Source organism: Sorex araneus, chromosome 2 (genome assembly GCF_027595985.1).
Source record: "Sorex araneus isolate mSorAra2 chromosome 2, mSorAra2.pri, whole genome shotgun sequence".
NCBI classification, from domain to species: Eukaryota; Metazoa; Chordata; class Mammalia; order Eulipotyphla; family Soricidae; genus Sorex; species Sorex araneus.
In genome coordinates, this window is record NC_073303.1 from 209,246,111 (window position 1) to 209,258,747 (window position 12,637).

Here is a 12,637-nt window from a genome sequence, read left to right on the forward strand (position 1 = left end):
GGTGTGAGCCCCAGCACCACCCGACTACCCCCCACCTCCGCCCCCGAAGCACAGCCAGATGCATCCCTAACGCTGCCGTGGTGGCCCTGGTGGTGCCCAACACTGACAGACCCGAGGGCAGCTTTGCATCCTCAGGCCAAAGCGGCAGGCACTCGGCCACACGGCCTGGGTGGACAAGAATAAAATGGAGGAACCTGAGTCCCTTTGGGGACTTGGGGGCCCCCCAACCCCAAATGCAGCTTCTCCACAGGAAAGGCCAAGAATTTACATTTTCTTAGAGCATTCCATGGGGCTGGAGCAATAGCACCGCGGGTAGGGCGTTTGTCTTGCACGCCGCAGACCCGGGTTCGATTCCCAGCATCCCATATGGTCCCCTGAGCACCGCCAGGAGTAATTCCTGAGTGTAGAGCCAGGAGTAACCCCTGAGCATCGCTGGGTGTGACCCAAAAAGCAAAAAAAAAAAAAAACACTCCAGACGACTGCCATATACAGTATCACTGTATCACTGTCATCCCGCTGCTCATCGACTGTTCGAGCGGGCGCCAGTAACGTCTCACTCATCCCTGTCATGTGCTACTGTAGCCCAATGGCGTCTGCTTGTTCCAGGAACATGAAGAGCACATTGTTGTTATTGTTTTGGGCATACCGAATACATCACCGGTAGCTTGCCAGGCTCTGCCGTGCGGGCGGGATACTCTCGGTAGCCTGCCGGGTTCTCCGAGAGGGGTGGAAAATGAGTAGGGAGTGTGTTACGAAAGCGGTCCAGGAATATGTTCACTCATGGCTCGGCCCGAGCAAGGCGGCGGTTGGGCAGTGGGGGTCGGCTGCCGGGGCTGGGTCCCCTGGGGTGGGGAGGGCTCTCACCCGCCCCCCCCTCTCCTGCGCCCCGGGTGAAAAGAGCCTGGCATGGAGTCCGGCAGCATGGTTCTGGGGGCCTCATTTTATGCTCCCTTCCCTGAGAAGCAGCCTGAGTTCTGGAAGTTCTGGCCGGTGGCCCACGAGGAGATCACCTGGGGGCGTCAGGCGGTGGCCGGCGACAGTGGAGTCTGAGAAACGTGGTGCTAGGGAAGGTCAGGCTCAGAGAGCAGATTAGGAAAGGACTGAGCGTTAAACATCAGGATCAGGCCAGGTCAGGAGTGAGATAATTCCCAGCAGGTAATTAGGGCAAGGGGAGGAGGAGCCGGGGGGCCAGTCAGCAGTTTTGGGGCTGGGGAACAACAGTGTTTTGCGTCAGTGGTGCAGCAGGCGCGGAGAGAAAGGGAAGCACCCGGGAGCGAAGGAACGTGATCTGCAATGAAGCAGGCTCGGTTCCGGGTCCTGGTGGAGAAGGGAAGGGAAGGAAAGGAAAGGGAAGGGGAGGGGAGGGGAGGGGAGGGGAGGGGAGGGGAGGGGGAGGGGAGGGGAGGGGAGGGGAGGGGGAGGGGAGGGGAGGGGAGGGGAGGGGAGGGGAGGGGAGGGAAGGGAAGGGAAGGGAAGGGGAGGGAAGGGGAGGGGAGGGGAGGGGAGGGAAGGGAAGGGAAGGGAAGGGGAGGGAAGGGAAGGGAAGGGAAGGAAGAGCAAGGCCGCAGGGACTCCTGATGAGTAAGTTACATTACTGAACGTTCAACTGCTAAAACTGAAAACTCAGATGTGGAGAGGAAGATTCCAAGAACATTTTCCAAGGATGCTTCATTGTCAACCAATCACAGACCTGCTGTGTACCATGGGCCTTGTCTGAATACGGGATCAAAGAACAAACGAGAACTACTGAAACATGCAGTCCAGACTGACGGTAGGTCAGCATGTGAGCAACACAGCCCTCGGGGGGAGAGGAGGTCACACACGAGGGCACACTGGACGGTACTGTTTGATGTTTGTTTTGTCTTTTGTTTCGGGAGGGGCACACTCACACTCAGCAATGCGCAGGGATTATTTCTGGCTCTGCGCTCAGGAATTACTCCTGGTGGTGCCCAGGGGACCATATGGGATACTGGGCATAGAACCGGGTCAGCCACGGGCAAGCAAATGCCCTCCCCACCGTACTCTAGCGCCCACTCCTGTTGATTCACTTAAGGAAGGTAGATTCCCGGGGGCCAGGGAGTAATTTTTTCTGAAAATAGGTGGTAAGCCAAACAAAGTGGGAAACGCTTGTTTAGATGGTACAAGAATCCTCATTAACTTGGTCAGAACAGGTGCCGGAGAGAGAGGGCGGGGGGGGGGGGGGGAACGACACCTGTCCTGCAGGTAGCTGGACCTCGTTAGGTCCCCTGCAGCCTCTGCGGAGCACCACCAGGAGAGCCTGAGTACAGCCAGGGGTGGCCCCAAACACCCAAGAGAAACAAAGCAACTGAGACATTTCCCATCACTCCTCCCCGCGCCCTTCCCAGCCGTCACTGCGGAGAGCAGGGCTCCCACAGACGCACACACCGGAACGGGAACGGGAGCCGGAGGTGGCACACTCCTTTGTAGCACCAGGAGGTCTGAGACAACAGACCGTGAGCAGCACTGCGGCGATCCCCTGTGGTACCACGAGTGCCGGGAGCCAAGCTCAGTCTCACGGCCCGGCCGTTAAGCCATGCTCTACCAGTGCACCATCACCCTGGCACTTCCCATGTTCTAAGGGTGCAGAAGCTCCGGGTGACAGACAACTGCAACGGCGGGTAGTCATGTCACAACACAGGTGAGCACCGTTCGGTGAGAACACACAGGAGCGACCAAGGCAGACGAGGCCTGCAAGGCCTAATTCATGACACCGAGCAGGGCCACCACGCCGGGGGGGCCGCTACGCAGCAAAGGCAAAGCCGCTCGAAACAGCAGGCCTGGACGCCAGGGCCGGGCCCAGGGCGACGGCAAGTCAAGAAGAGAAGGCCCCGTCAACACGCCAGCTGCCAGGTCAGGAGTCGGCGCTCGATCCAGAGCCACAGCTGCCGCCTGTGAGTGACCAGACCCGGCCACGGACCGACGGGAGTCCAGCTTGACAGCTCAGCAAGATTTCTGGGTGATTCAGATGGACACGCAGGTTCTGGACAGAACTACACTAAAGCTTCTTCTCAAAACATAACCCTGTGGGGAATTAGGAAAGGGTTTCAAGCCAGAGACCAGACACAAGTATCACAAAGACCATTCTTCGTGGCAATAAAAAAATAAAAAGGAACAGTTTACAGGAAGTTAGACTAAAGACTGCTTACAATAAGCTGCTTTAATATAATATCCAGGAAAAGGGGAAGAGAGCCGAGACTCGAAGAAGAGGGAAAGGGAGGGGGGAGGGGCAGGGAGGGGGAGGGGGAGAGAGGGGCAGAGTGTAAGGCCGAACTAGGAAGTGTAACTGACTGGAACAAGGAGGAGAGGGTCGAGGTGAGAGAGTAAATGAGTGGATGTCGGTACCGCTGGATAGAGAGAATACAAATAACAAAATCAATTATAGTAACTAACATTCCTAAATATGTACCTGCTACTATTTTAAGGGCTTGGCATAAGCTACCACATTTAACCCGCAGAACAACAACGCAGAGAGCAGTACCAATTACTACTATCCCATTTTATGGAGGGAGAAAAGGGCAACGAGCCTAATCTTCAATAAGGTGTTTGTAAAGATGTCCATCATCGCTTGCTTATGGGGATCTACATTTGTGTGGAAAGCAAGTGGGATGGGAAGAGACTCAGAAACCGTCAGCACGGGGTCGGTGCCTGGCTTTTGGGACACAGTTGGGGGAACGGTGGTCCAGGGGAAGTGCCCGTGTCTCAGGGGTACTAGGAGGTGAGTGTGCTTAGAAAGAAGACGACAGGCCACGGAGCAGGCTCCACAGGCTACAGCTTATGTCTGCAGGCAAGAAGACTCAGTCCTTAGCACCATGTGGACCCCCGAGCACCGCCAGGAGCAACACACTCCGGTCCTTTGCGCTAGCTGCTCAACGACAAACAACAAATTTTGCCTGAAAATTTCCTAATAAATTTGGTTCCCTCAGCACTGGGCTAAGAGCCAGTGTAATCCTGAACACTGGGTGTGTCCCTCCCCCCCCCCCCCCCCCGCCGCCGCAAAATAAATAAATAAACAGCCAGAGAAAAAGTAAGCACAACTGCAAGTGGAAAAACAATTAACAATAACAATATTTGTGAGCCCTCAAGTGTACCAGCCACTTGTATATGCATTTTGAATGCATCGATCTAGTCTAGCCACTAGAACCATGAGATATTATCTCCATTGTTTAAAAAAATGGGTAAACTGAGGCACATAGTTAAGCAGCTTGGTCAAAGTCACAAAGTAAGTGAATACTATGATCAAGTTTCAAACCAGAATTCAAACTTCGATTAATCAGATTCCCAAGCTTATTTGATTTCTATCCTCTTTTTTTTTTAAAAAAAAAAAAACTGCTCAGTCGCCCCCGGTAATCGGCCCCTCTTTATGAGAACAAAGAGGAAGCACCCCCTACAACAACTGGTCATCCCCCCTAGATTGTTCTTAAGGGGAAAGTTATGCCAGTAGACAAAACCCCTGCCCCTGGCTGTTGGGTTGCATGGCCCAAAAAGAGTGCCTGGCCCACATAAGCTCTCTCCCAGGGGCTGGAGCCATAGCACAGCGGGGAGGGTGTTTGCCTTGCACGCGGCCGACCCGGGTTCGATTCCCAGCATCCCATATGGTCCCCTGAGCACTGCCAGGGATAATTCCTGAGTGCATGAGCCAGGAGTAACCCCTGTGCATCTCCAGGTATGTCCCAAAAAGAAAAAAAAAAAGACCTCACAGTAAATACTATTTAATAATCATACTACTGTAAAGTCATGCAATTATGTTGCAGATTTTAGAAGAAAACAGATGATGATTAATACAAGGTAAAAATCAAAATTTTAGGGGCTGGAGCAATAGTAGGTAGGGTGTTTGCCTTGCACACAGCTGACCCGGGTTCAATTCGCAACATCCTATATGGTCCCCCCCCCACCACCACCACCAGGAGTAACCCCTGAGCATTGCCAGATATGACCCAAAAAGAAAAATTCTAAATTTTAGTGAAGGGAAAGAAGCAATGGAATTTCTCAGGATGCTTAACGGTTCCAGCTTCGTTTCCCATGCCCTGTTTCTTGATTTCCACACACTCGATCCCCAACCACTTGAGTGACTTTATTACTGTGACACAGGTCCTGCAGCCCTCAGGTCCGCGGAGCCCTGTGAGGGCCGTGAGATGGCATTGTGGGGGATCTGCCATACGGGCAGACTGCGCCCTGCTCTGCCACAACGCAGACAGCGGGCGCTGAGAGACCCTCGCAACTGTGCTCTCAGCAAACTCATACTCCGACCACCTCGGACTCAGGTGTGGTCTTTTTTTTCCTAATTAGGAAAATGCTTGTCAACCGTAAAAAAAAAAAAAGAAAGAAAGAGAGAAAGAAAATTATTAGGGAATTTAGATGTCAGCATCCGTTATCTGCTTTACAATAGGGGAAGCATCCAGGTGGGAACATCTTAAGACAGAAAACAGGGGCAGAGCAGTAGCACAGCATGGAGGGTACTTGCCTTACAAGCAGCCAACCTGGATCTGATCCCTGCCACCTATGTGGTCCCCCACGCCCACCAAGAGAGATCTCTGAGCACAGAGCCATGAGGAAGCCCTGAGCACCACCGGATATGGCCAAAAAAAAAAAAGGGCTGAGTAGCTTTCAGTTCCAGAGAGTCAGCAAAACTTTGTGACACAACAGTTATCAACTTTCAGTTTCCAAAGCTAAGCTACTGGTCTGACATGCCAGTTCCTCATTCTCCTCTTCTATCGAACCCCGCAGAGACCAGACTCAGTCTCCCCCCTTCTTTGCTATACCTTCTTCTTCCATCTCTCAGGCCTTCATTCCTTCACATTTATTTCCAACAACAGGGTCTCTGGTCTCTCTGAATTCCAGATTTCTCTATTACTCATCCAGTTGAACATGCCTGAAAATGTGCTTACTTGCCTAACCACTTTATTACATATCTTTCCTAGGAACAGACTAATCATCCCACAACATTATTTTCATCTTTCAGTCTTTCTCCCCTCCCCCACTTTAGAATACCCACTTTAAGTATTCTTCAGTTTATTTCAAAGTTTTATTCATAATTGTTAGAACCTGTGTTTTTTTCATTCCAAAAGTTGGTTTATAACCCTTCATTGCAACTTAGTTTATAATAAATGATTTTTAAGAAGTAATGTGACAGTTTCTTAAAAGCTTCATAAAATAGTCACATCACACTTTTTTTGCCCCTCCCAGCCCCCAAAATCATCAAACTTGCAATGATTTTGAGGTAAAATACAATCCAGACTGTGTTTAACACAATGAGGTCAGCAGTACAAGTAAACAGAACCCTGACCAGCGTCTCAGGATTGTGGGGGCAGCAAACTAGACACAAATAACGACAATAAAAAACTGTGCACAGGTCATTTAAAGCAAAGAACTCTCTGCTGGATGTCAAGTAGAATTAGAAATCATAGAAAAGCAGAACATGAGACGAGAGAAAGGACACTGAGATTTCCAGCCTGATGCTTCAACAGACTAACTAGCAGTGCCCTGAACAGGCCTCGGACACCAAGAGAAAATACAGATGGACAGAGACCTGGAAGCCTGCTTCATGAGCAGAGGGGAGAAGGCACATGGAATAGAGAAGGGATCACTAAGAAAATGATGGCTGGAGGAACCAGTTGGGATGGGAGATGTGTGCCGAAAGTAGATAATGGACCCAACATGATGACCTCTCAGTGTCTGTGTTGCAAGCCATAATGCCCAAAAGTAGACAGAGAGTATGGGGAATATTGTCTGCCATGGAGGCAGGGGGAGGGTGGGAAAGGGGGGGTATACCCGGGATATTGGTGGTGGGGAATGTGCACTGGTGGAGGGATGGGTGTTTGATCACTGTGAGATTGTAACCCAAACATGAAAGCTTGTAACTATCTCACGGTGATTCAATAAAATTAAAAAAAAAAAAAAAGAAAATACGAATGGAAGGGCAATGACGGGAAACATAAAAGCAAAGATACTTGCCAGACCCCAAATTAGAGCACATGATCAGAGATCTGAAAGCAGCCTGAGAAACATTATTTTGACAATAAAATGTAGTGTTTCCAGGACTGACGGCTTGTTGACGGCTTGAAGAGATAATGGCATAAAATATAAAATCAGACTCTAAAGGAAAAAATTAAGACATGTGGCTTCAGTAGATACAGGGGAATATGGTGACAAAGGAAGTTTACCGATAAATGATCTACTGGCCTAAATGGCCATTTCATCTAGAAAAGTCTACATGTCTTCCACAGCAGGGGTTCTAAACCTTTTTCACACTGCACAAAAAATTCAACACTGGACATACCATGAGGACTCCTAATTAAACAGCCTCAGGTAACTGACTCTTCCACAGACCATGGCACCTGGGAACATCGACAGAGGAGGCCTGGCATGACTGTTACTGCTGACAGTGATTCTTGCTGGTCTAAACCATAACTCCTGCTCCACAAAGGCTGAATGCTAGGAGGCTGCTACACAAGTGACAGTATGATTAAAATATACACTGTCAAGCGTAGTAACTATCTCAAAATTATAAACAATAAAATATTACAGTCACTTGCAATTATTCTGGTAACCGCACAGATGGGTCGAACCAGTCTAATGAATGTGCACTTCAAATTTGGTACTTAGCTGTCAATTACATTTCAATAAACTTATTTTTAAAAACTAAAATATTAGGGGCTGAAGATATAGTATAAGGGGCTAAGGCACTTGCTTCACATGCAGCTGGTCCTAGTCCAACTGGGAGCACCGCATACGGTCACCTGACACCCCTCCGGGAGTGAGCCCAGAGCACAAAACCAGGAGGAAGATCTGAGCAGGGCTGGGTGAGGCCCCCAAACAAACCCCCCAAACTAACAAACCTGATTTAACTCAAATGTTAGTTTCCAGAAGTGTTATATCCTAAATATTCCCTAATGCCTGCAAGATGTTTATAATGTTAGGGAAATTTTCAAAATGAGTCAGAGACATAGCTCAGCAGTAAAGCACCTGCCTTATGTGTGAGACCCTGGGTCTGAGATCTCACACATACACACACACACACACACACACACACACACACACACACACACATTACAAAATGGAAGCCTTAATAAACTGTTACAACAAAGTCATTATCATTTTAGATAAAGATCAACAAAACGATCTCTTGCCTTTCACTGTCACAGGAGTTAATCTGTCTCACACATCAAATTTTGCCTTTAGGCTCTGAATGACATTTTTCAAGGGCACTTTTCAGATTTAACCATGAGGTTGAAAACTATAATTATGCTGTGTCACTAACGTCTCTCTCCCATAGTTTACCCCACAACGTTCTTCCCTATCCGCCTCTGCAGGAAAACCAAGAAAACTCCTGTGCTTATCATCCGCTGGTACTAATTCTAATGATCTCCCTCAGCCTCTAATAATCACTGCTTCAGAGTGTTCTGGGACCCTGTGTCAGGGGACAGGCCACGGCGAGCCCCTGCCACGCTCCTGAGACAGCCGGGTGAGCCCGGAGTGAGAAAGAGAGACAGAAGCGCCTCCAGGCTCGAGGTGGGAGTCCCACTCACGGGCACTCCGCCACATCCCAGCACAGAGCGCACAAGAACTGTGGTGGCGGAAGAGCTGAGGCTGGACACAGCCTGGACCCCCCGGGCCCGTCACCTAGAACACTGTCTTTCAGCCTCCCGGCCAGCCCGGGGCTCATACTGGTCCTCAGACCGGCAGTTCTAAGCAAGGAGTAGACTGGTGGATTTCAAGCTTCCTCCCCTGGGGACCGTCACTGACCTCCCTGGTGATTAAAGGACACTGGGCGAGAGGGAACTGCCCGCCAGGATCGGCCCCTCAAGGACCCAGAAAGAACTCGAGGCACTCGCATCAACTAAGTCACCCAAAGAGACCGGAAGGACACGCAGGACAGATCTAGCCGACTGGGGGGTGGGTCGCCCACAAGACTGACCTTCTCCGTATCATGCTAAATGAGATGAGTCAGAGAGAGAGGGGCAGAGATAGAAGGACTGCACTCATTTGTGGAGTATAAAATAACCTAACACGAGACCAACACCCAGGGACAGTAGCTAGAAGGGCCAGGAAGACTGCTCCACGGTTGGAAGCCTGCCTCATGAAAGGGCGTGGAGAGGACAGCTGGGATAGAGAAGGGATCACTAAGAAAATGACGGTTGGAGGAACCAGTCGGGATGGGAGATGTGTGCCGAAAGTAGATAATGGACCCAACATGATGGCCTCTCAGTGTCTGTGCTGCAAGCCATAATGCCCAAAAGTAGAGAGAGAGTATGGGGAATACTGTCTGCCATAGAGGCAGGGGGAGGCTGGGAAAGGGGGTGTATACCGGGGATATTGGTGGTGGGGAATGTGCACTGGTGGAGGGATGGGTGTTTGATCATTGTGAGATTGTGACCCAAACATGAAAGCTTGTAACTATCTCACAGTGAATCAATAAAATAATAATAATAACAATAATAATAAAAGACTGCCCTTCTCCAAAACCCCTGTCTACAGAGTTTCTGAGTGGTGGCATGGCTTCCACCCTGGGTTTCCTTGGCCTTGTCGATTCTCCCACTCCCCCTCCCAAATATCCCTTAAAATAAAGCCCTGGCTATTTCAGCACATCCTCCCAGTCAAATTCTTTTCTTTTTAAACTTTTTTTTTTTGATTGATTGGTTTTCTGTGGTTTACAATAACTGTGAATGATTTACACAGGAGAATAAACACTTCAGTTTTGGGCTCTGGTGGAAGGGACCCCCCCCCCTCCACCCCAACGCTATAACATCTGGACTCAGAGAGATTACACAGGGGATAAGGCCTTGCACGCGGCCAGCCCTATGCCCATCCCCCACAACACATGTGGTCTCCTGAGACACACCAGGAGTGATTCCTGAGCACACAGTCCTGAGCACCAAGGGTGTACCCCCCAAAAAAATAAATAAATAATACCACCTAGACACAATTTACAACAGGGCTGTAACTAACAAGGCTTATACCACATCGGTAAGGAGTTGCCAGATACCAGAAGGATTTTCCCCAAATCCAACTCAATTCTTCCTGCACTGTAAGGTCCTGCCAGGAGGTGAGGCAGGGAGAATGAAGACAGACCCCTCAGTAGGACTGTTTTCACAGGCAGCCAGTCCCCACTTTCTCAAAGCTGCCATAACCCACATAACAGAAGAGACTTTTAACATCTTCCACGGGACAAAATGGCAAGGTTCTGGGGGAAGGCCTGAGCCAGGAACTGTGGGTGAGAGCCAAATGACCACTATTTAATCCTTGAAAATCATATTAACATGCCAAAGTTTTATCTCCAGAATCTTTCTAGCCTTTCCCACGCCCCAATCTCTTCCCTAAGGTCTACTGATACAAAAGAAGCGTTTGCCCTCCAGCAAGGAGCAGCGCATTACTCCTGCCATGGAGATACGAAGTGGGTCAAGATAACAAAAAGGGAGGCAGGGAGACAGTTCCAAGAGGTTGAGCTGACGCCTTCTAAGTCTAAGACCAAGAGTTCCATCCCCTCAGCAGTTCCTGGGATAGCCCTGGAGAGCTGCAGGCACTGAATCACGAGACCAAGCAGTGAACCTTCGGGTCCGTAATGCTGAAAGCGGCCCTGGGGAGGCCTCACAACAAATCAAAGCCCATCAGAAGCCAACTTTTGCGAGTTCTTTGAGAAAGAGGCCTGTGGTTGTTTCCACCTTTAGAACCTCTCAACATTCAGCGGAGTACCTGGCATGCAAGAGGTGTTCAATAGCTTGCCTGGCACTAATCTATAGCCCATTCACAAAAGCCACCAGCCAACAAAGAGCTGAGAGGTCACTCTTTGGCACACGTGTATTTGGAAGAGGCCCCTCTTGCCTCCTCTTTTTGCTACTGTTGTTGAAGATGCCCGCCGGGGGTTGCACCCACTTGGCTGTGGGTTTGCACACTTTGTTACAGTCCTGGAACTCCAAAAGTCATCCTCGGCTCAACTTCGTCATATCGAAATCAGCCCTTAACAATTTCCAGGTAAATTTCTCAATGTCATCAGGTTATGGCCAAAGCTTAAAAACTTTGCGATTTTAAAATCACTGTTTTCTCCCCCCCCCCCCGCCCCCTTATAAACTGCCTTGGGAAGAAAAAGCAAATACAAAACCCAAGACCTGGGGCCAGAATGGTATCACAGCGGGCAGGGCATTTGCTTTGCACAGAGCTGACCTGGGTTCAACTCCCGGCACCCCATATGGTCCCCTGAGCATCACCAGGAGTGATCCGTGAGTACTGAGCCAGGAGTAAGCCCTGAGCACCTCCGGATATACCCTCCCAAACAAAAGAAAACGAAACACAAAATCCACGCCCAATTCACCATCCTATCGGTATCTACTTAAGTGGGTTATAAATTCGGTAGATCAAAGATGGATTCTCAACAGTGTAGGGTTGGGAGCCGGGAAAGCTATATACGAAGCAACCAATTTTATAAATCCACTAACTTACTCCAAGGAGGATGGGAGCTGTCACTGGCTGCGCACCGAGAATAGCGCCTGGCATCCTAGCACCCCTTCGCGACGCACGTTAACGAAGTAACTCCGTAGCATCCTTCTCATCCGGGTACCGAAATTCACATGGTTACAAAAGCTTCCCGGGCTATTCTTAGCCCGCGTCTCCCGCAGCCCGCGGGAGGTGAAGCGCGAACCTCCTCCCTGGCGCTCACGGGTGACCCGGGCTCCGACGCGACAGGCCGGGCGAACCGGGCCGGGTCGGGTCTCCGCCTGGTCCGCGCGGGCAGCGCCCCCCGCAACCCGGGGCCGGAAACGGGGCGCGCCTGCCGCAGACGCGCCCGCGGCGCGCCGGGCCACGCTTGGACCTGCCATCGGGGTGACCGCTGGCCGGCAGCTGCCCGCGCGGGGCTCGGGGACCACGCCAGCCGCGGCCCCCAGAACCCGGGCGCCGGGGGGACACCCTCGCAGGCGCGCCGGGCCGCGGGCCTAGCGCAGCTGCGGGGCGAGCGCTGCCCCCCGCGGCGGCCCCGACCGCGAAGGCCCCGGCGGACCCCGGGCAGGGGGCGGCGGGGGGCGGCCCGGGGCAGCATCGGCACCGCCGCGGGGGTCCCCCCACCCCACCGCGGCCCGGCCCGGCCCGGCGGCGCCGCGGGAGCCCGAGAGGCCCCGGCGCGAGCATCTCCCGGCCGCGGCGCGGGCCCAGGCGGGCGCTGCGGGGCGGTCCGCGGCCCCCCGCCGCCCTCCCGGCCCCCGCCCCGGCCCCCGCCCCGGCCCCGGCGCTCACCTTGGTGTAGAGCTCGGACGCGGCCATGGCTGCCCCGGAGCGTCGCCGCCGCCGCCCGCGCCGAGAGGAAGCGCCCGGGCGGCCGCGGGCGCCGAGCGGGGCCGGGCGGGGCGGGCGGGGCGCGCGGGGCGGGCGGGCGCGCGGGCGGGCGGGGCGGACGCCGGGCGCGGCGCCTCAGGCGCGGGCGCAGCGCGGGGGCGCCGCCGTCGCTCCCGCCTCCCGCCGGCCGCCGCGGGCCCCTGGTCGCCCCGCAGCCGCCGCCCTGTGCATTGTGGGAGCGCGGGAGGGAGGCGGCGCGAGCCCGAGCCCCGCACGCAGCGCCGCGCGCCGCCCGAGCATCCCCGCGCCCGCGTCCCGAGCATCCCCGCGTCCCGAGCATCCCCGCGTCCCGAGC

The 12,637-nt window shown here is 52.8% G+C and overlaps 1 protein-coding gene across 1 annotated transcript in view; it reads right to left on the reverse strand.

Annotated features, from left to right (window-relative positions):
- Window positions 1–12,369, reverse strand: part of MYO5A (myosin VA) — a 197,433-nt gene extending 185,064 nt beyond the window's left edge. The window contains exon 1 of the mRNA XM_055127854.1: window positions 12,244–12,369. Within this exon, the coding sequence (XP_054983829.1) occupies window positions 12,244–12,270 (27 nt within the window). The 5' untranslated portion in view covers window positions 12,271–12,369. The remainder of the gene's footprint in view (window positions 1–12,243) is intronic.
- Between the last annotated feature and the right edge of the window lie 268 nt (window positions 12,370–12,637).